At 44.2% G+C, this 22,554-nt stretch overlaps 1 protein-coding gene across 1 annotated transcript in view; it reads right to left on the bottom strand.

Moving 5' to 3' along the window:
- The window catches only part of SORL1 (sortilin-related receptor, L(DLR class) A repeats containing), a 177,767-nt gene that overhangs the window by 134,024 nt on the left and 21,189 nt on the right, over positions 1 to 22,554 (bottom strand). The window contains exons 2-6 of the mRNA XM_008578357.1: positions 22,035 to 22,151; positions 15,701 to 15,826; positions 8,422 to 8,583; positions 5,855 to 5,922; positions 163 to 343 (exon numbers count right to left, since the gene is read on the bottom strand). Of these exons, the coding sequence (XP_008576579.1) occupies positions 163 to 343; positions 5,855 to 5,922; positions 8,422 to 8,583; positions 15,701 to 15,826; positions 22,035 to 22,151 (654 nt within the window). The remainder of the gene's footprint in view (positions 1 to 162; positions 344 to 5,854; positions 5,923 to 8,421; positions 8,584 to 15,700; positions 15,827 to 22,034; positions 22,152 to 22,554) is intronic.

A 22,554-nucleotide genomic window follows, 5' to 3' on the forward strand; every position in this document is an offset into this window, starting at 1 on the left:
GCTCTTTGGGAATGCCCATTGATGTCCAGAATTCTTCAGTCAAGTTACCTCAAGCACGCCCATCCAATCCCTGCTGATGCAAACTCACCTGTTTGATCACAGCATGCCAAACCTCACGAAAGAAACTCAAAAGCAGTTCATTCTTTAGCGTATTCAACTTACCACTATCTTTGTAGCAAACATGTATTTGTCCCGAAGCTGAAAGTCTTTCACTTCCTCGAGGATCACTTCCTGGTTTTCCCGGGACTGGAAGAAGTCTGTACTTCGGAAAACTGTGGAGTAGCCAGAGGGTTCATGCCGTTCAATGTAGATGGTGTTTGGCTTGTCATAGGGATCAATTCCCCTGGAAGGAAAAAAAAGTGGTTGTTATCATTTCTACATTTAATCATTGGAGGCATGGAGGTTTTGCCATGTGGACAATCAACTAGAATTCAGGACCACCACCATGTTACCTACAAATGATGCTCTCTGTGCCTCTCAAATATCCCTTTGGTTGCTCCTTGGCTCAGTACAGAGGAAAAGGAATTGTCACTTGTTAAGTATTTTATGTCGTTACTGTTGTTTTCAAAGCATCCTAGGTTTAGCTCAAGGTAAACTCAGGCCCTGCCTGAGAAAAGCAAAAGAAGTACAAGACGGAGTTTCTCAGAATAAACAAGCAATGGACTGCTTGAAGCTGTCAGCAAGTTTCTGGTGCCGATTTATGAACTTCAGAGGAATGAAGGAAAGTTTTCCCAAGGTGCTATGTCCTCAGAACAGCACTAGAAGAAACCACATTATGAACCTCTGAGCCTAGTCTTTCCAACGGATCCTGCCCTTTTCTGTCTGTTCCCTGCCGATGTCACTAATCCGTGCAATCTAGAATCATCCTGACTAATCCATGCAATCTAGAATCATCCTGACTTTCATCTCCCATGAGGCTCCTTCACAAACTCTTTCTCGCACATAGTGATCTACTTAATGTCCTTCAGAAAGGGAGAGCACATTTCTCCCTCTGTGCTTTTGTAAACACTATACCCCTATGTGGAGATGTCCTCTGCACGCATTGATCCCCCATATCTAAACTCTACTCTGAGGTCAAGTTTGAGTCCAACATGCCTACCCCAGTGCTCTCCTCTCTTCTCCCAACACTAGCAACACGTCTCTGCAGCACTCAATTTCAAGCTTTTTTACGAGTTTTAACTCCAGACAAAAGTATAAAACCGCTATGGTTGGGTGGATTTTGGACTCAGTCTCATTACTTTATATAGCAGTGCTTCTTACACACTATATTAAATTGTTCACCATTATGCACTTGTCAGAGCTTCCAAGAGTATAGATGCCTTGAAAGGCCACGTCTTAGATTTCTCTTTATTCTACAGAGTTCCTAGATGAACTGATACCTGCTGCACTGGATCCATGGACCATAATTACAGAAGCTAACCTAAACTGAAAACTTTAGGGTGACTAGGTCAAACTACCTAGTCATTCTAAAGACTCGCTGAACTAGCATCAACCTAGAGAAGGTTCCACATAGCAGCTGGGAGGATGCCTGATGATCTCCCATCATTCACAAGAACACCAAGGCTAGGTGGACCATTCAGCAAATGGGAAAAATAATTGGGAAAGTCAGGACAATAGCTTCACAGCGAGTATACGAAGTGATGACTCATGTAGAGGCAGAAGCCTCAGTTCTGTAACTGCCTCTATACAGCTCCATACGCATAATGGCGCTCAGAATAGTGAAGGCTATCATATCAAATTCCTTCAGAGATAGGCTGTTGAGAGCATGGTCTCAAAGAAAAAAAGAAAGGAAGAGAGAGAAGAAAGAAGGAAGGAAGAAGAACTAAAAAAATAAAAGTGCCTCTTTTTACAATGAGAGAAGACTTAACTTTTGCCCTAAAATCTGGAGTCTTAACAGGGCAAAGGAAGGAAGAAGAACTAAAAAAATAAAAGAGCCACTTTTTACAATGAGAGAAGACTTAACTTTTGCCCTAAAATCTGGAGTCTTAACAGGGCAAAGGAGAAGCCAGCAGCCTTTGTCCAAATGTGGGAGAGGACTCTTCTTTGTTGTCAGATGCTGTGTGCATGGTGCATGTGTGGGTGGGGGTAGCGTGTTCTTTTCTCTTCCATAATTAGAAGTACTGATTAAAGAACTTCCTCTAGCCTAGAGAATATGCAAATTAAAATGAAGCTGCTTGGTATTTTTAAAAAGGCAGAGAGGAAGGAACCTTTATTGAGATATTTTGAAACCGAGCTCACCTCTCTTATTCCCTCCTAGCCAAAAGCAGCCTCCAACATCTAGAGATAGACAGAACTGTGGCTTTCATCCCAGTTCTCTTCTGTAACCCATTTTCGGACCTCCCATTTCTGCCAGCTGCTCCACCGACAAGTTCTCATACTTAGCATCACCTAGCCTTCCAACCTCTTACGCTCATTCACACCTACTTTGTTTTCTTTGCCCTCATTCAGAAAATCCAGTCCTTGTGCTCTGAGCACAGACCCCAGTTCTCACCTGGCCTCCCCTACAAGCCCTCAGTGGTCCTCCACAAGACATCCTTAAGTCCCTCCCCAGGATCTTCCACTGTCCTATCTTGCCAATCTCCAGCTCGGACCACATAAATTATGAGCTTTCCTCCTGCTGCTCCCAGGCTGTCAAGCATTGTTGATCAAAGGAATGTCACGAATCTTGGAGACAAGATTACCCTTTCACCTATTACGGGAAGCTTAGGGGTGGAAACCCCCAAATAGCCTAAAATCTACTGATAACAGATATGTAACTATCTTAAATAAGACCGACCAGTCCTTTCCCCCGAGATATCTGCATGTCCGCACAGCAGCAGAAGGGACAATATACAAATTCCTAAACTTGAAGTTCCCTTATTTAGTAATCCTGCCTGTTTGCCCCATTAATTTATAGTTCCTTAAACAGATAAAAGAACAATTTGTCCCTTTAAAATTCAAATAAAGCAAAAGAAAGTTATAATGGTATTCCTTGAGTAGATTTATCCTTGGATGAGTCTGGGGCTATTTCACTAAGACCCCACAAACTCTGCCCAAGGAAAACAACAAAGGGGTCAGAAACAGCTGCCCTCTGTAAGAAGGAAGTCCACTGGAGTCTAAAGATGCTCTACTGTAAGACCCTTCCTTCCCTATACCCCCTCCACCTCTACTGTCCTCAATTACTAAGGAATCAATACAATTCAACAACACTCCATTTTACAGAGAGCTTAAAAAAAAAAAAAAAAAAGCAGTTTCTACATCTTAGTGGACCATTACATTCATAAGGACTAAAACTCCATGTAAAAGTCAAAAGATAAGTTACAAACTGGGAGATATAAATATAAATGCACACATACATATGACCTATCTCATATCAGAGCCAAAGGGCCAATCTCAAACATATAAAGAGCTCCTTGAAATCAATAATAAAAAAAAAAAACAGTCAAATAAAAAAAGGGCAAAGGATGTGAACAGGCATGTCACAAAAAATAAATAAAAATGACTCAAGCAGATTAAAAGATGTTCAAATTCATTCATAATAAGAAAATCTAAATTAAAACAACACTGGGATACTATTTCTTACATATCACATTGGCTGTGGAGAGACACTACTCCATGTTGTTGAGATGCAAATTTGACACTTTCTATAGAAAATCTGGCAATCCTTGCACCAAGGTTACAATTTCAAAAATCCATTCACTGGAAATATATCACTGCACAAAACTATCAAAAGTCCCTGCCCTTGGTGGGCTTTCACTCTATTGAAGGGAGAAAGACAAATAATAAACATAGCATGTGACAAAGTGCTATGCAAAAAAAGAATAGGGCAGAAGACAGTAGACTGTGAGAAACTGGAAAGCAGTTGCAATTTTAAATAAGATCCTTAGAACAGACTTCATTTAGAAAGTGCTATTTGAGCAAAGACTTGAATGAGGTAAGGAAGTACACAATAAGTCTATCTTGGGTAAGAGCATTCTAGGCAGAGAAGATGGCAGGTGCAAAGGCCCCGAGCCCTGTGGTAAGAGTGAACCTGACATTTAATCTGAGAGAAATGATGATGCATTAAAGAGTTCAAAGCAGAGGAATGACATGATCTGACTTGTTTTTAAAGGATCGATCTGGTAGTGCACTGAGAATTAATTATACAAAAACAAGAGTGGAAGCAGAAAGACCAGTTGGGAGACTAATGAGCCACAGTGGCCGTCTGGAGTAAAGTAGTACCTGAGTAGCAGATTCTAGATATACAGATATATTAAAAGTGGAGCCAACATGACTTCCTGATAGACTGAATGTGAAGCATGAAACAAATGTGGAATCAATGGTGATTCCGAAGTTCTTGGCCTGAGCAACTAGACACTGAAATGGGGAAGATGAAGGGTAGAGCTGATTTGCGGGAGTAAAGACCAAGAGTCAATCTGAGAGGTATCAAGTTCGCAGTACCTATCAGTCATCCATGCGAATGAGTTTATGAGCAGTTAGATAAACCCACTGAGCAGCAATCCCATGCCTGGAAATCTGTCCTATACATCTGATTGCACATGTACAAATTCACGTACTCGAGATCATATACTGCATCACTTAACAGGAAAAGATTAGAAGCAAATATGACTAGAAACAACTACACAGACAACCCCCAACTTAGGATTGCCCGACTTCTGATTTTTCAACTCTGTAACGGTACAAAAGTAATACACGTTCAGTAGAAACTGTACTTCAAATTTTGAATTGTGACCTTTTATTTTTATGTTTTCATTTTTTAATATAAAATTTTTATTTTTATTATTATAAAATAGGCTTCATATTAGATGATTCTGCCCAACTGTAGCCTACTCAAAGTGTTCTGAGCACATTTAAGGCAGGCTAGGCTAAGCTGATATTCAGTAGGTTAGGTGTATTAAATGCATTTTCGACTTACAATATTTTCAAATTGTGATGGGTTTATCGGGATGTAACCCCATCGTAGGTCAAGAAGCATCTGTACTTCTTGAAGTTCAGCCTGTTTATGTCACTCCTCTTCTTAATAACCTACAATGGTTCTCCACTGCTTTCAGAATTCAATCCAAATTCCTTTATCAAGCACTGCAGATTCTGATACCAACTTCCCTTTCCAAACTTCACCCAATACACTGTCTAAAAATAAGGCTCGATGTTCTCCACCCAGACACCACAATGGCCCATTTCTGTGCCTTTGGCCATTCTGTTTCTCTGCCAAGAATTCCATCCACACCTCCACAGCTACGTCCTCCCTGTTGTGCATGTCCTGGATCAAGGGAACCTTCTCCTTGGGGCTGTCTATGATCCTCTCATCTGGAGGGAACAGATCACTCCTCTGGCTTCTCATGCTATGTCTGATACTCCTGTGTTTCTTTCATACTGTGTGTTATGTATATGAGATGTCTTTTCTTACCTCCTAAATGTAATCTCCTTAATAACCACATGCATAAATTATTCGAATTCTTAGACCATCTAGCAGATTTTACATTTAGCAGATATTCAAAAAAATCTTATGAACAAATGCATGAATTTTATACAGAGAAAAATCCCTACTTCTAACATGATGCTCTAAAAATGAAGGTTTTTAGAAACTCTACTACATGCAAGAGCTTCAAGATTTATCTGGGTTCCCCAATGGATTGAAAAATGCAAAAGCTCTATCACACCTCTCACAAATAACCTTCCTTTCTCATCTCTCCCCTCCCCCAACACACATACATATTGAGTTCATTATACCTGCAGCTCTAATTCTCAGATCTGGAAAACTTTATTTCCTGAACCAAATGCTTCACATTTCAGGTAAGGGCAGGTGTGTCCACCATGAAGGAACTAGAAGTGGAGAAAGGAGGTTATGTAAGTCAAGATTTCTGACACAACTTACCAAGAAAAGGACTTTACATGTTCCTGAATCATGATCCAGGTCTGGCCAAAATCATCTGATTTCCATAGCTGCAAAGACCAAAATGAAAGTGTGAGCATGATGCAAGAGGCATACACAGCCTGAATGGCATCGCCGTCACTCGCTCACTCACCGCCTTCCACACCACGCCATCTGTGAAGGCACACCAAGGGCTGGCTGGTTAGCTCAGTTGGTTAGAGCATGGTATTGTAATACCAAGGTCAAGGGTTCTGATCCCCATACTGGCCAGTCGCCAAAATATATATATGTGAAGGCACTCCGAGATCACCAAAGCCAGCTCAGTTACCCCAAAGGCAAGCAAGGTCAGGGAGGAAAGGACAATCTTGTACCTCTGCATCCTTCTCTACCGCCACTGAGGCTCCCAATAGCAACTGGAAGGGAAAAGGAGTGTGACTTGCCTTCCACTTATGAATATCAGAAATTATATTTCACTCAAGACTAGCCTACAGGTAATGGTAAGAACAGAATGATTATATTTGGCACTTCTTGAATGGAAATCAGTGTCCTTAAAAACCTGTAATGGATAGCAGCATTATTCATGATAGCTAAAATGTGGAAGAAACCCAAGTATCCATCAGTGGATAAACAGATAAACAAATTGTGTGCGTGTGTGTGTGTATATGTGTGTGTGTGTGTACATACATATGCAATGGAATATTATTCAGCCTTAAAAAAGAATTCTGACACATACTACAACATGAATAAACCTTGAGGACATTATGCTACATGAAATAAGCCAGTCACAAAAGGACATATAATATACAATTCCACTTATATGAGATACCTATAGTAGTCAAAATCAAAGAGACAGAGTAGAATGGAGGTTTCCAGGGGCTGGAGGCACATAGGTACTATTTAATGGGTACAGAGTTTCAGTTTTGCAAGATACAAAGAGTTCTAGAGATGGGTGGTGGTGACAGCTGCACAACAGTATGAACATACTTAATGCTACTGAACTTAAAAAGGGTTAAGATGAGGGCCGGCCCGGTGGCGCACTGCTACAGTGCGCCACTTGGGAGCGCAGTGGCGCTCCCTCCGAGGGTTCGGATCCCACATACAGACCAGTTCCCGCTCACTGGCTGAGCGAGGTGCGGGAGCAACACCAAGGGTTGCGATCCCGTTGCCGGTCCCGGTCCGGTATGGGCGCGACACTGAGGGTTGCGATCCGTTGCCGGACACGAAAAAAGACAAAAAGGAAAAAAAAAAAAAAAAAAAAGGAAAAAAAAAAAAAAAAATGTTAAGATGATAAACTGTCAGGGACAATTGGGGGGATAATTGGGTGGGGGACACAGGGTATAATCACAATTTGTGGGAATGGGCATGCTGTTAGTATGGATCTGGCCATTACATCTTAGGCACAAGTGGAGACAATTTACTTTGTACTCCAAGAATATTCATAACCAATAAAAATAAATAAACAAATAGATGATACACTGTATGGTATGTGTACTTTACCTCCAAAAAAATGAAAGAAAAAAAAAAGCCTGTAATGGGCCTTGGTAATTAAAGCTTAGTGCAGAGGACACTGGCTAAGTACTGAACAACAAAGAGAATCAACTGAATACACAAATATGACCCTGAATAATCAACTTGTTAGTCTTTGCCAAGGCCCCTTGACTTCCACAGAGGTAACCTGAGGGTTCCTCTGGCCCTAGCAACCATGTATTAAGAAGCACGAGGCCAAAAATCACAATAATCCACCTCTTTTGGTAAACTGACCAGCCCATATTCAGGTTACTCCCTAAGGCAAGCAAGAGTAAACAGATCTGTGTTTTGGTTAAACAACCTGCAAAGAAAAAGAAATGCTCCAAGGTTCCTCGGAGCAAAAACATTCAAGAGTCATCATAAATCCAATCACACAGGATCTACAGGTTTCATAGGTTTATGCCAGACCAACAGTCTTGATTTGGCAAGTTTCAACTTTGAGACAGAAATCCTGCTCAGGCTCTCTCCTTATCTCTCAGCTTTCCTTCAAACCTGAGTTCAAGGAGGAAAATACACACATCTATAGTACACACATACACACGCACACACACACACTCGAGGGAAGAATATTAAAGTTCACAGTAACTTCAAATAAATGGTAAGCAAAGCAGTATGTTGAAAGTGGAGGATGGGGAAGGTAGAACAGAAATTCGACAAGAGGTACCAGCAGAACTCAGACTCCAGACTTTTCTACCTGGCTCTCTCTGATTCAATTCCAGAGATAACTGAATCCCAGAGTAAATTCAATTCGATTCGCCCCAAGGGCTAACAAAGGTGCATCTGCACTGAGAAGGGCATGATGTTTAACTAACAGAGCATGCCAAGTGCTGGGTGCTGCTTTCTGGCTGGGATACCAACTGAGGGTGCCAGGGGGATATATTTTTCCTTCATCATGGTAAGTGAAATAGTAGCTACAAAGGCTCTGCCTGAGAAAGGAGGAGGGAGGGGCAGGAGGCAAGGTCATGCAAGGGACACACAATCCCCACAGGCAGAGCAAAAAATTAGAGGAACCCCACATGACTGTGCTCTGGAAGCTCTCTTACCTGCTTGTTGGGGTGAGACCTGTCAAAGCCCAGGAGAAGATTGGAGACCTTACTATGGAGGAGGAGATCAGCTGCCCGGAATGGGATGGAAAAACCTTGGATAGTATTGCAGAAGTCAAACGTGATCCAGAGATACTGGGCATAAGTGTCTGCAAAGATGTACTGCAAGAGAAAACAGATTAAGCTCAGAGCAGACCTGGCTAGGGCCGCCCAACACTTCCCCAATCCAAGTACGAGTGCATGTACGTGCAGGGGGACAACCAGCACTAATGGGGGCCATGGCCTCACAGAGCTTCCACAGTGGCTTTTTCCCCATCTCTTGGTGATGAAAAGATGCTGGTACATGCCAAACAAGGCTAAGTGAAGGAAGAGGTGCAGAGATGAGCCCAGGTGAAACCACGAGGTGGGCTTCTTTGACCAGGTAATAAAGCTGGTCAAGACTTTCTGTTTTTTCCCTTCACCTGACTTGGCCATGCTCACTCCCCAGTGGGTCACTCAGTCACAATCAGAGGGTGGCCACTGGCAACTGGGATAAAGAAGTCCTGCTCTGCAACTTGGCTGAACACAGATGGGACATCTCCCTGCATCCTCTGAGCAGCTATGAGCTAAGCCTTTCCAGGAAAATCACTAAAAATCACATTCATCTAAGACAAGGTTCTCCTTCTTGCTACTATGCCAAGTGACTGGGCAGCTCTGGGGACCAAGCTGCCCCTGTGGTTGGCAGACTCACTCTGGGGCAGAGCAGGAAGTGGATCTGGCGAGCAGGGTCCTCAACTTTGCTTCTGCATGAGTGAGTGACTTTGGACATGTTCAGCTGGATAGTAGTACCTGTGGCCTAAAAAGTTCTCTGAGGGGAAGAACCAAGGCAATTAAATGTAACAGATGCACACTGCAGATCTGCCAGGAACCGGATACTAAGGCACCACAGCGGAAACTCAGGATCCCTTCCCCCAAGTGGCTTGCAATCTAACATGGGAGACAGACATGTCCACCCTGTGGCCTAAAAAGTTCTCTGAGGGGAAGAACCAAGGCAATTAAATGTAACAGATGCACACTGCGGATCCGCCAGGAACCGGATACTAAGGCACCACAGCAGAAACTCAGGATCCCTTCCCCCAAGTGGCTTGCAATCTAACATGGGAGACAGACATGTCCACAGCTAACCACAATTCAAGGGAAAACGAGGTTAGATCAGAAACCACGGACAGAGTCCTGTGAGAACCTACCCAGCTTGAGAGATCAGAAATGACTCCACAGAAGAGGTAGGCCCTGAAGGGCAGGCAAGACTTCCTTAGGGAAAGAACATTCCATGTCTAGGGCAGTTTGAGTTTGGGCACAAAGGATGGGGGAAAAAATGCAGCATGGATCTGATGACAGTCTTGAGATTCCAAGGGAAATGATCAGAAAACAAGGCTGGAAAGCACAGATGAGGGAAGGCCCAGAATGCACACAGGCCACCTGGAAGCCAGCCCCTGCTCCGGGAAGAACAAGGGTGGCCCACAGGACTACCCTATGAATCAGAAACTAGAGAAAGGGGACCCAACCCCACCCACAACCAGTCATTTACATCCTAGAAGTCAGACAACCCAAAGGCATCAGTCCAAGGACACTTTCCCTGACTCCACCTGATTCAGATCCATCTCAGGATATGAATCATTTCCACACTAACAGCTTCAAGGACTAAACACTTCACGCTTGTTCCCATGTCGCTTTCATACATCCTTGCTCCTTTTCACTTGTGCTCTCTCCCCACAAATCCAGACCGTCAACTTCTCAGGGACATATTCTGTGTGTTCTTTTTCTTGTGTTTCCTCCCCAGCATCAAATGTAAAGCTCCAAAGTCTGTAGAAGCCTAATTAGATCTAACTGGAAAAGGTAGCAAATGTTTTAAAAGCAAAAACTACTGTAAGCAAATGCAATGTTATAAGAATAATTACAATCCTAACAGGATGATCATAATTTGGGGCATGGAAATATTCCCTAGAAGTAACTTCGACCTTCTTCCTGCTCCCAAACCATCTTGGTTATTGGGAAAAGGAATGTTCTCAGTTTGAAAAGATTTCTCCAGAAATCCATTCCTTGGCTTCCCACAGCCTCACATTTGAGAATCTAAAAATCATGTACCCAGTCACAGAACTTAGTGTTCATGATAATAGCTACAATTTTTCAAGAGCATTGACTATGTATGCACCAGGCACGGAGCTAAAAGTTTTGCATGCCTTATCTCATTTTGACCATTCAGTAAGCACAGCAGGTCAATGCTGTGGATATTATTGCTACACCCCCTTTTAATAATGAGGACATTAAGGCTTAGAGTGCTTAATTGCCCAAGGTGACCCCAGAGTCGACAGCACTTACATCAATATCTGGCTGGCTCAGCGCCCATCTCTTTTAACAGTTCAACCCTTATCTCTCTTCTTCTAACAAAAAGGCAGCATTTCCTGAATTTACACTGATTTTACATTGTACTATCTGACTCAGTTTTGTGCCTCTTCTCCTAATCCTCTCCTTATGCTTTTACTGGAAACTCCCTCTTCCTTTGCCTTCTGTGACACCCTCCCATCTCAGCTCTCCATCCCCAGCCCCTGACCATCTCAGTCCTTAATCTCCTTTGCTAGCTCCTCTCTCTCTATCTACTCCCTGCCCTCACAGAACCTCCTCACCTTCTGTCCTTTGCAAACCTGGCTTATGCACCCACAGAGCTTCAACTACCACCTCTAAGAACAAGCACTGCATGACTTTCACATCTATGGTCTAACCCTGACATCTCGCTGAGATTCTACTTCCGTCACCTTCACCTTTTCAGCATCTCTACTTTTGATGGTCCGAGATATTCCACTACATCCAAAACTGAATTCTTTAACACCTTCCCACCAAAACCCAATTCTCCCTCCCCACATCCCAAGTACCATCCACACTATGCTGTCTCCCAGCTCCACCGCTCACAATGGAGTAGGGGATATACTCCATTCCCTCCCTTCAGCCTTCACTTTCAATCAACCACCTGCCCTATTATTTTTTTCCTTTAAAATCTCTTTCAAAATCTGCACTGTCCTTTTCATTCCCAGTGCTACCAGCATGGCCAGTGTCCTTGCTAGAGACTGTAAGCAAATTGGGGGTAGGCACTGGGTTTTATGCATCTAGGGTCTTCCAGAAACTACCAATTTGTAAAATACTTAAAGGGTGATGGTAGGTTTGGCTAAGTGAGCAACTGCATGCATGTATTGCACCATGGTTCGCTTTCTGGACTTTTCTAATCTTTCTCTTCCAACCCACCATGCATATTGCCAGAAGACACATTTCCCTAAAAGACAATATTCAGTTACTCCCGTACTTGAAGATTCTTCCACAGTTCCCAGCAGTCCTCAAGGCAAAAGACAAGGCTCTCCATCTTCAGAGGAAGGCCTGACTGACACTGCAAAGGTCTCAATGCAAACCCTCCACCCCTGAGAAGCTAATCTGTTCACTGTCCTACATGGAAACCACATATTGGCACCTTGAAGTCTCTGCCCATGCCCTAGTCCTGCTTCAAGACCAACCCACCAACTCTGTTCTACTTATTGAAGTCATGTTCTCCATCCTTGAAGCTCCATTTCTAATCCTAAGTACCCCATGAAGACTCAGCTTCTCTGATCCGACCTCATGGAATTCCCCCAGCTCTCCTTATCTGTAGGATCCATTTATCACTTGGGCATGTGGCACTTCATGGTGTTATGTAACGTGTCACATACATAGGTTAGGAAGGCACGAAATGTCCTACCCTGGTTTTAAGTCCCTATACTGCTTTGCTGTCAAGTTTACCCAAGGCCAACTCTACAGATCTGCCAACAGAGCTGACCTCTCAGGTGCTTCCTGAACTGTGTGATTTCAGGAGCATCTTCGTGTACCCCAACTTTTCCAACCCTGTTTGCAATCACTTAATATTCCAGAGGAGCTACACCCTTTGGCTTCAAGCTCTGTTTCCTCTGAAAATACAAATACTTCTGGAAAAATAACAAACTAAGCTACAGAATCTATCTACAGGTTATTAGCATAAATGACTTTCTCCAGTTTTAAGTGGAGAAACCAAAAGTACAATGAGAGAAGGGCAGAGAAGTCAACGAAGGAACATCCCACAAGGAGGTGGGAAAAGGGAAAAGAGAATTATTTTACATTTTTACCCAGGACCCACCTCTGCCTGGAGAAAGGTACTGAGGACTTTCTCCAGTTTTAAGTGGAGAAACCAAAAGTACAATGAGAGAAGGGCAGAGAAGTCAATGAAGGAACATCCCACAAGGAGGTGGGAAAAGCGAAAAGAGAATTATTTTACATTTTTACCCAGGACCCACCTCTGCCTGGAGAAAGGTACTGAGAAAGGCAGGATCAGCTCTCACTTCTGGCAAGGTTGAAGTTGGGAAGGCTAACTGCACATTCAGGGACCCTACAAGCCTAGTGGAACTGCCAGGTGGCTAGAGCTGCACATGGTTCCAGGGAACAGCACACAGGGGACCAGGACAAAGGAAGTGGGACTGCTGGCTAATGCAAAAATAGACCCCAGAACTCCCATGATTCCACAACCATTCGATCTCCATCACAGGGCAAAGCCACCATACTGGGGCTGTCTGCTTAACTAGCACCTTCTTTCCCCTTCCACGGGCACACATTCCTCCGACACCCATGTTGTTCTTTCCTAACATCTTAACCTTTCAGAGCAGCTAACATTCATTTCAACCACTGCAAAAGCTCCTTGACAGCCCACCTAACATTTGTGCACAGATGACTTGCTTGGGCCCAGCACCCTGCTGCTGATGGCAAGGCACCCAGGCTTGTGTGATTTTTCTCAGGAAGTGGTAGGTTTGGTGGGGCAATGTGCCTCCCAGGGGACAAAGGCAAAAGTAACAAAAGCAATCTGCACAGTAAAAGTCATCATTTCCTTCCTGAGAAGTCTGACAGGGGTACCAGCCTTCTCTGGGGAATGACACACTCTACAGAGATGGCTGCCTCTCTAACTCACTCAGCCTGCTCCAGGCCCAAGGTCCCGCTGTCGTTAAGTTCTCCACGAAGGCAGCTTCTCTATGTTCTCCTGACTATCCATCCCCACCAACTCCCAAGCATATCCAACTCATCCATGAGAAACCTCAGACGCACCACTCATCAAGGCAGACAGCACGTGGGCTGCAAACTTGCTACTCACATCTTACTGCACGGCACCTAAAATTCCTTTATTACAATCATCACCGGGTTTCTCTTTCCCTTTTGCCCCAATGCCATGGCCCTTGCTCTGCTCCTTCTCCAGACCTACAGGTCCAAAAGCCCCTGATCCTCTGCCTGCACTAAACCTCCTCCTGCAAGTCCAAAACATCATCTTTCCTATTTTCATACTCTTCAGACTTGTGGTTTTAGCAACTTCTCACCACAACCCATGATAAGCAGGAAGGAAGACAGAACCTGCCTATAGACATCTGTGCACGATGGCAGGAGGTGAGAAAGGGACAGATGGAGCTGAAAAGGAAGACTCCAGAGAGTCAACAGGGCAGTTTCAAGGCCATGACTTCAGCCAAAGTTAGCTCTGAGATACTGTGTAAATACAATGATAATAACAATAATCAGATGAGTACAATCTGATCTAATAAAGTGTTACTGGATTCCTGAGAGGCAGGGGGGCACACAGATCTATCCCCAGGAGACGTGGCACAGCCAGTGAGCTGTACCCTGGGTAGGGTTCCTCACCTCACATGAACCCAGAGCAAGGACTCCCAAAAGTGAGTAATAAAGTGTTACTGGATTCCTGAGAGGCAGGGGGGCACACAGATCTATCCCCAGGAGACGTGGCACAGCCAGTGAGCTGTACCCTGGGTAGGGTTCCTCACCTCACATGAACCCAGAGCAAGGACTCCCACCTCTGGAAGTCCCCAAGACCAGGTCTGACTGGCCACGGTGTGGTGGAAGGGAGGGACACAAAGGCCAACCTTCTGACCTACAGAGTCAATTCCCTCCAATACCTTCTTGCTTTTCATCTCAGGGGGGAAAGTTGCTCAGTCAACCTGGAGTTAGATAAGAGGGCAGAGTTTGTCCCTAACTGCCACTGCACTCTGAGATCATTAGGCAGGGCTGATATTTAACCAGTATGCACCAGTAATGACTATTCAGGCTGTTTAAAAAAAAAAAACAAAAAAAACAATTGCTCTATAACAGTTAGTAAGCGGCCGCAGCCCTGAAAGCCATGAGCAGCTCCTCCTAAAGCCCCAGTGGCCAGGCCTCTTCCCCAGGACCTACCCCAATCCAGCAACTAAAAGGTTAATGCCTGACCCAGCAAGGGGCCCCCAGGACCTGCTCCCTCCAGACAGGATCTGTCCTGATTGGTCACTGCCCAAGCCACCCAGTTGCAAAATATTTTGAATGTAGCCCATGCTAAGAGACCACAGGCAACCTGAGAAGCCAGCACTAGGGACCTGGAAGGAGGACCTATAGATCTTGCTGGCTTGTTCCTTTCTGGATAAGCAGAAAGCAGCAGCTACCCCGACCTCAGAAAACCTTTGCTACTAAGAAGTTTTTCTTAGTGTTTCTACTAAGGGTCTTAGCAGAAAGACTCTAGAAGAAGCCACTGGCCCTGGAAATGAGCTGGGCAACACAAGAGTGGGGAAGAGAGCAATCAAATACAACTCTCAGAGCTGGAGCTATAAGCTACCTCACCGCAGGAAAGCCTTGCAGGCTGCCTGGTTCCTGCCCTCCCCCTCCACCTCTCTGGGGGCCCAGGGTCAAAGCTTCCTCCAAATCCAACTGCCTAACTGAAGAAACAAAGCCCCCAGGCTGGCCAGCTGGGAAAACAAAGCAGGAGGCACAGCAATATCTGCTGCCTTGGTTTTCTTTTCTATATCAATACACGCACACACATGCACGTGTGCACATGCACTTTGATGATGTCAAAGAAACTGAGAGTTCAGCAGCCGCTCCTGGAAGATGCAGATTAGGCTGTGATATGAGTCCCAGTGTGCCTGGGAAACACTTTTGCCACCTGTGAGTCAGGCAATTCATTCGTTGGCAGATTTTCTGGGGTTCAACTTGTCATAGTTTGCCTAGAAATCCTGCCTGACCAGTACTAGGCCTGCCTAACTATGCACAGACCCACCCTGAGAGGTGTATTGTCACAGACTCCCAGGTTGGCAGAAAAACAGTCACTGGCCACCCGTCATGCTACAAAGATCACAAAGAGCTCCATCTCCCAGCCCCCTTAAGTGCAGCAATCTTCCCCAAATGCAGTGCCGTGAAGTCAGGACAGCTGGGATGGCTGTTCCCTTACCCGCTTGTTGTCCGCGGGACTGTGGTAGAACTGGGCGACCACAGCTTCACTGCTGTTTCCCACGCCAAAGTTTAATTTCTCTGAAATTTTCTTGAATGATTTTCCATAGTCGTAAGACACGTACACCTGGAATACAGAGAAGGGGAGAAAAAAGAAAAGATTTGGTAAGAAACGAGGCAGAAAGATCTCTGACTGTGCCTCTACTTTCAAACGTCCCATGCTGGATCTTGGACGTGGTTCCCATTAGGTCCTTGATATCATGAAATTACAGATGTTACCAGGTAACACTCAAAGGAGAGCAGGGCATCTCTATGTCTGTCCCCAAGTGTGTGGGATGCAGATACATAGGAGCACCGCAGCCACTACCACCTGGAATACAGCGGCCTCTTTTCTGAAGCCAAGGCAAGTCCCTGGCACAGGAGACAACTGGAAACAATGATAACCTCCTCAGCAGGGCCGGGCTAAGTGCTGAACAAATGACATCCAGAGGCAGAGAGAATGTGGCTGTCTGAGGGGAAAGAGGCTGAGAATATGTTTTGCCATCTGTTGAAATGTCCCCAGAAGGTAATCTAATTCTTCATCCCTCTGCTGGGAAGTTCTGTTCTTACAGCACACCATAGCTGAAAAGACGAAAACCCTCATGGGTTTCCACTGAGCAGCCCAAGAGATGGGGAAAAAGGTAATCTAATTCTTCATCCCTCTGCTGGGAAGTTCTGTTCTTACAGCACGCCATAGCTGAAAAGACGAAAACCCTCATGGGTTTCCACTGAGCAGCCCAAGAGATGGGGAAAAAAGAGTGTTAAGTGATTAGATATACACAGAGGCTAAAACATCTAGAATCCCTTCTCCAGGACTAGTGTTTTATGATTCTATGGTGAGAGAGATGAGAGCAGCAGGATCCAGGCAAGTGCCAACAGTATTTGCTTCTCCCTGCATCTTGGGTTCTAGCTATCCAGTGGCCACAGTGATAAAGCCTAAGGATGACTTCCTTCAATGAGTGGTCACTAGGTGCAGATGCGGTAACCTAATTTCTTCTACTGAATGAGCTCGGTAACTCTCACAACAACCCTACATGGCAAATGCAATTATTAAAATCCTTTTACAGATAAGACAACAGGGGCTTATGAGATTAGTTACGTGTCAAGGTAACACCAAAAGTAAGTAGCAAAGTGAGAATCTGTCCCAGGCTGCCTGCCTCCAAAGTCTACGATCTCAAAGCCATTATTACCTCAGGTAATAGATGGTAGAATGGAAGTTGTCAGTTGTTATGTACCTAGACTTTATGACCTGTGAGATATGAAATATAATTAATATAGTCAGTGGGTTAAAAATAAGCCTGATAGATGAATAATAATAATAATAATTATTATAATAATTGAGTTATTTTTCAAATGATTTATGGGAAAGAGAATTGGGGTAGACATTAAAGAAAAACGGCAGGTGAATCCAGAGTAGAATGGGAACTCTGACTAATCCCAGAAAGTGCTTTATCATTCTCGCCCACTTGCTTTGATAGCAAACATGCTTTGAGGATTTCACATGAGCCAGTTACCCTGCTAGGCACCAGACATACAAAGACTAATAAAAGACATGGTCTTTATACACAGTGGCATGTAAACATGCAAATGTTTGTAACAACACCCTATGTAAATGTAAACATATCAATGTCTGTAAACAACGCCAAAACAATAAACTGACACTAGTAAATACAAAGGGAACTGAGAACACAGGCAGGTTATTAATATTTATTAGGTGTCAAGGTTAGAAGAAGCAAAAACAGAGCCTCTGCCTTTATCTGGGTCACAGTGGAAGAAACTATTGGGAACATACACCAAACACACAGTCAGGGGCTGCCACAAAAGCAGCTTCAGAAATTCTGCAAGTTGAGAGCCCACAGATAATCTGAGTGGGTAAAAAGACAGAACACGAACTTTCTTATCTCCATTCTCCTGACCAAGAATGGACGTGAGCATCCTGGTGAAAAGTTGCCTGTAGCAAACTAATAGTTTCTCTAAAAGGAAATTAAGGTCCCTTCCAGCTCTGACATCCTATGACTTGATCATCCACTATGATTTCTTCAGAGGCACAAACGTGATAATAAGTTTACATTAGGATAGTGCTTTTCATTATGCAATAGTCTTTTATCTCTATCTTTAAAAACCCTGTGATTTAGTCTCACCTTTGACTCCTTCAGTGTACCTGGAACATAACAGGTACTTAACAAAGATTTCTGGAATGAATAAACATCATTATAAACCAAAAAGCGAGTTAATTAAAGTGTTAAATAAGTGAATAAAAGAGACTGAATTGAATTAATCCATGAGTGACTGAGAGAATAATTATTTCCATATAAGAAACAACAAAAACTAAGATTCAGAGAAGCGAATGACTAGCCCAGGGCCAAAGTGACAAAACCATGTCAGTTTCTTCCAATTCTATTTGATTAACATGCACCACGAGTGCCACAGGGCAAAGAGCACACTCAGGACAGGCACATAGCGGTCCACCTTCCTCTACACCGAGCAGCCCAGAAGAGGCCTCGGCCAGTGTTCAGTTCCACACACGTGGGCTGATGGTCACATGGTCTCTATACGGCACCCCACTCTGCACACTCTGGTTTGGGCCACCCTTCCTCATGGCAGCACTGTGCTGCTGAAGCACTGTCCACGACCATCTCCAGGTGAACTGGGCCAAACACCCCAGAATCGCTCATCTTGTGCTCCTAAGTTTGTTTTCCATCCAGACACAGGTTTCTGCACTAATTAGTCCTCTCTGACCTCAATACAACACTACTCCCTGAAGAACAAAATACAATGACAGGATAAACTGCCTAAAGTTGCTAGTTAGATCATTTTCTTACCTACAAAAATGGTCCTTCAAAATGAAGGGCTTTAAATTCTTCCCCTTGTACTTAAAAATCATATAATAATAATGGAAAGGAGCAAGGGGAGGGGACAGAGGGGGAGGGGATGGAGGGGGAGGGGACGGAGGGGGAAGAGGGCTAAAATGTACAGAAAACATCTCCACATCTGGCACTGTTTTAAGTACTTTACAGCAGTGCTTCTCACACTTTAATAAGCCTGCACATCACCCAACAGGATGCTGGTCAAATGCAGGTTCTGATTCAAGAAGTCTGACAATCTGCATTTCTAACAAGCTCCCAGGCAATACCCAGTGGCTGATCCACAGACCTCACTTTGGGTAGCAATGTTTTAGAAGTACAATCTCAGTGACAGATGAGAAGACAAGGAGAAGGTAAATAATGTGGCCAAAGATCAGGCTGCTAATGAATGGCAAAGTTGGGATTCCAACCCAGGCAGATTTTAAGAACCTGTCAGGCAGACACCAGCCTCCCACAGCTACCAAGTACTGGCCCTGCTTCCCCAGTTGATCCTGAGGGGCACCAATCACAGTGTCACACCACTTCTGGGGACACAGGAAGCAAATCCTATCATTCATGGTACCTTCCCTTGTTGATTCTGATCTTCTGGTGGACACTGTCTCTGCATAGCTCTTCAGCCGATTCTGCTGCACCTGAGCACTTTGTAAAATACATCATGAGAGCACAGAAACAAAGAGTTAGGAAGAATCAAGATAAACAGCATCTACTGTTTCCTTTTGTCGACTTATTGCAGAAAAAGATCAGTCTTGCAGGAGCTCTTCTTCACGGAATCACACAGGACGGCTACACATTCATCAGGTGATGATTATTCTTTTTTTTCTCACCCCCCACCTCCCCCCACTTCTGTTCAAGAGCAAACCCTCTGGGTTTCCAGCTTCCAGGTCCATCCCTTTTCATAAATGAATATGCACGACGTTGGCCATTCTCCAGCTCATACAGCATCTTATTTGAATAGGTTCTCTCCCTTCTGAACTGGTAACAGGCCTCACAAACCATGCGTTCGGTCTTCTTTAAAGAAAATTTGGATTGTTACTACTCCAGCATCACCAACTCCTGCCTCTGAGTCATAATTTATTTTTGCATTAACTTTTCACATCAGAACATCTCAGTTTCATCTGCCAATTCTTTAATGTAGTTTGTATACAGATCGGGGAAATTTCTGCCATCCCTATTCATTAACTCTGGGTATTAAGTTTCTTTCCCATTTAATCTTATCTCATATTTCATTCTAGAATAGTTTATCACTTCAAATGTTCAATGGGCTCTTAGTAAGACACACCCAAATATTTAAACAGAGTAAAAGCTGGGTTTGGACATACTGGTAATACTTAGGGTGACCAACCACCGTGGGTCACCCAGGACTAAGGGTTTCCCAGGAGATGGGGCTTTTAGTGCTAAAACCCAGATGAGTTGGCCACTCTAATAATACCACACACTCACACACTCAGTACACGACTGGGTCTTAATTCTCATTAGCTCGACTTGCCCAGTGACTTCCTAAGTGACCTCATGCAACTCGCTTTATGGCTCTAGGCTCCTATTTGCCCAGCAAAACTATACAACTATGTTTAAGGTCTTTTACCTAACTTGCAAAATAAATAATCTGGGCAAATAATTTTTGAAATGCATAAAAACCCTAAGGAGGATTTCTTAACAAAGTATAGCAGAGAGCTGTCACCCGTGCCCAAAAGGAGTACCTACGGGCAGTGACTGGTCTAAACACATGCACAGGTGCCTATGTACAGAGAGGCTCACAGAGTCTACAGGCATTCATAGGTGGCCATGTGTGGCCACAGATGCTGTTTTGCAAACCCTGATCACATTTATAAAAGGGCTACAGTCATTGCCCCAACAAGTCTAGCCCTGCTCCAGAGCACTACACCCAGACTGGCTATCAGCTGCGGTGGTTTCCCACACACCACAGCTCAGAACCCACCCTGGGCAAAGCTATCCATCATTATAGCCAGCCCTTCTGTCCACCTTATCTGTGGCTTCCCCAGCTGAACTCATTACAGACCAGCCCCTGGGGCTCCCTCTAGTTACCTTCCTCTGAACCAGCTCAGAAAGTGGATATACCAAGAGGAACCTCACAAAGACCAAATGTACATACCAGAATTGCATGTGTATCCTTAAGACTGATGTGGAAGAGCTAGTGAATTCATCAGGAGGTTTTCTCTGGCCAAAACACCAGGTGACCGAAGCTCTACAGCATGTTGTTCTGTCCACAATCTCACCCTGTCCCCATGCCAAACCCCAATCCAAAGCAGGGGCTGTTCCTCTTCCCCACAAGGAGAAGTCTGGAGCAGAGGCCACAGACTTGGGACCCAAGGGCCAGCTCTGACCCTCTCATGTTTTACTTGGCCCACACAGTGTCTGTAAAAACTATACATTAGCTGCCAACTTGAAAGACTCAGCAGTTTTCACATAAAAATCCAGACCTCTAAGCCTCTCTCAAAAAACCAGAAGATCTGGCAACACTGGGCCCTGCATCCTGCATGGCAACCAAAGCCTAGAACTGATTAGCAATAGCACCTCGAAAGCATGTTTTCTACACTTCACCAACATCCCTTCTCCTTCCTAGTGCTTCTCCAACATAGAGACCAAGTTTCAATCACCAAGTTCAAATTAAGATGCCGGAGAACGTTTTTCTTAAGTCTGTATCTCTATCAAAAGTGGTGATTGACACTCGCTCTCTGTGGAGAAATGACATATTGTCCAAGAGGGCCACAGACTTCAAGAAACATGGGAGAGACCATTTTTCTTTGTGGAGGTAAAGAGTATTGCACACTTGGAGGTAGCTTCTCTCCTCTCCTTTATCTGCCTGGCCTCTTCACTTGAGTCTGTAACCCTCGGTCTTGTGACTTCAAAGCACCTAACCTATTAAACATCATAAATAGGGAGGTAGCTTCTCTCCTCTCCTTTATCTGCCTGGCCTCTCACAGGCCTTTGAGTCTGTAACCCTCGGTCTTGTGACTTCAAAGCACCTAACCTATTAAACATCATAAATAGCCAACTGTAGAAATTAAAAATATGAGAGAATCCATTTCAACAGCTCACCCAACTGTAATGGGTTAGAAGAAATCCGCACATGGGAAAGACAAATTAGATTTCATCTGGCCAGTGGCAGGTGGGCAGCGCTGTCCAGGAATGCACGTCTGGCATTTTGTTAAGCAAATACAAAACTCCAAACCATACCCTATCAATTCACAAAAGCAATCACACAGCACATGGATCTATTTGTAACACAGACTGCACCATGCTGTGTTCAGCAAACAAGGGAAGTATTATTTTCTAGATTTTCTTCCCTGTCATGTAATTCATCCCACCCATACTCTAATTATCCACTATATTTCTGGCATGATAATCCCAAGAGATCAGAAAAAGGGCATGTTGACGGCACCGAGGCGTGCCCAGAGCAACACGAATACTTACATCACTGCTCTTGGGCCTTGCCAAGGCCAGGCTGTCTCGGGCTAAGGCCACAATCACGTTGCTCTTCTCTCCAGCCCAGTGTACCACCATCTGATTGTGGGAATCATTCAGACTAACCTGTAAGAGATCAACACAGGAATGAGGACCCATGATGAGTGACAGCCACAAACGTTCTAAATCAGGACTCTCTCCTCCTTTGCCCATCAGAAATGACTGAGCTTCTTACACTGAAGCATCAGGCCAGGGTGGCCTATTTTTCCCTCCCATACCAGACTCAACTTCCCATGAAGAAACACTAGACCCCTGCTATTTTTGATATAATTGGATTGCAGGAAAACTTCTCAGGCTCTCATGGGCAAAACTTACTCCTTTGCTTACTTTCATCCTTTATGACAACCATGTCTGGTTACTCTCATCCTTATTCTTTATGTGTGACATATACTGGTAAGATTTTAAACCAAAACACTGAAACATCTCCCTCATTCAAAAAAAAAAAAAAAAAAAAAAAAACCCCCACGCC

Source organism: Galeopterus variegatus, unplaced genomic scaffold (genome assembly GCF_000696425.1).
Source record: "Galeopterus variegatus unplaced genomic scaffold, G_variegatus-3.0.2 Scaffold1670, whole genome shotgun sequence".
Lineage (NCBI taxonomy): Eukaryota > Metazoa > Chordata > Mammalia > Dermoptera > Cynocephalidae > Galeopterus > Galeopterus variegatus.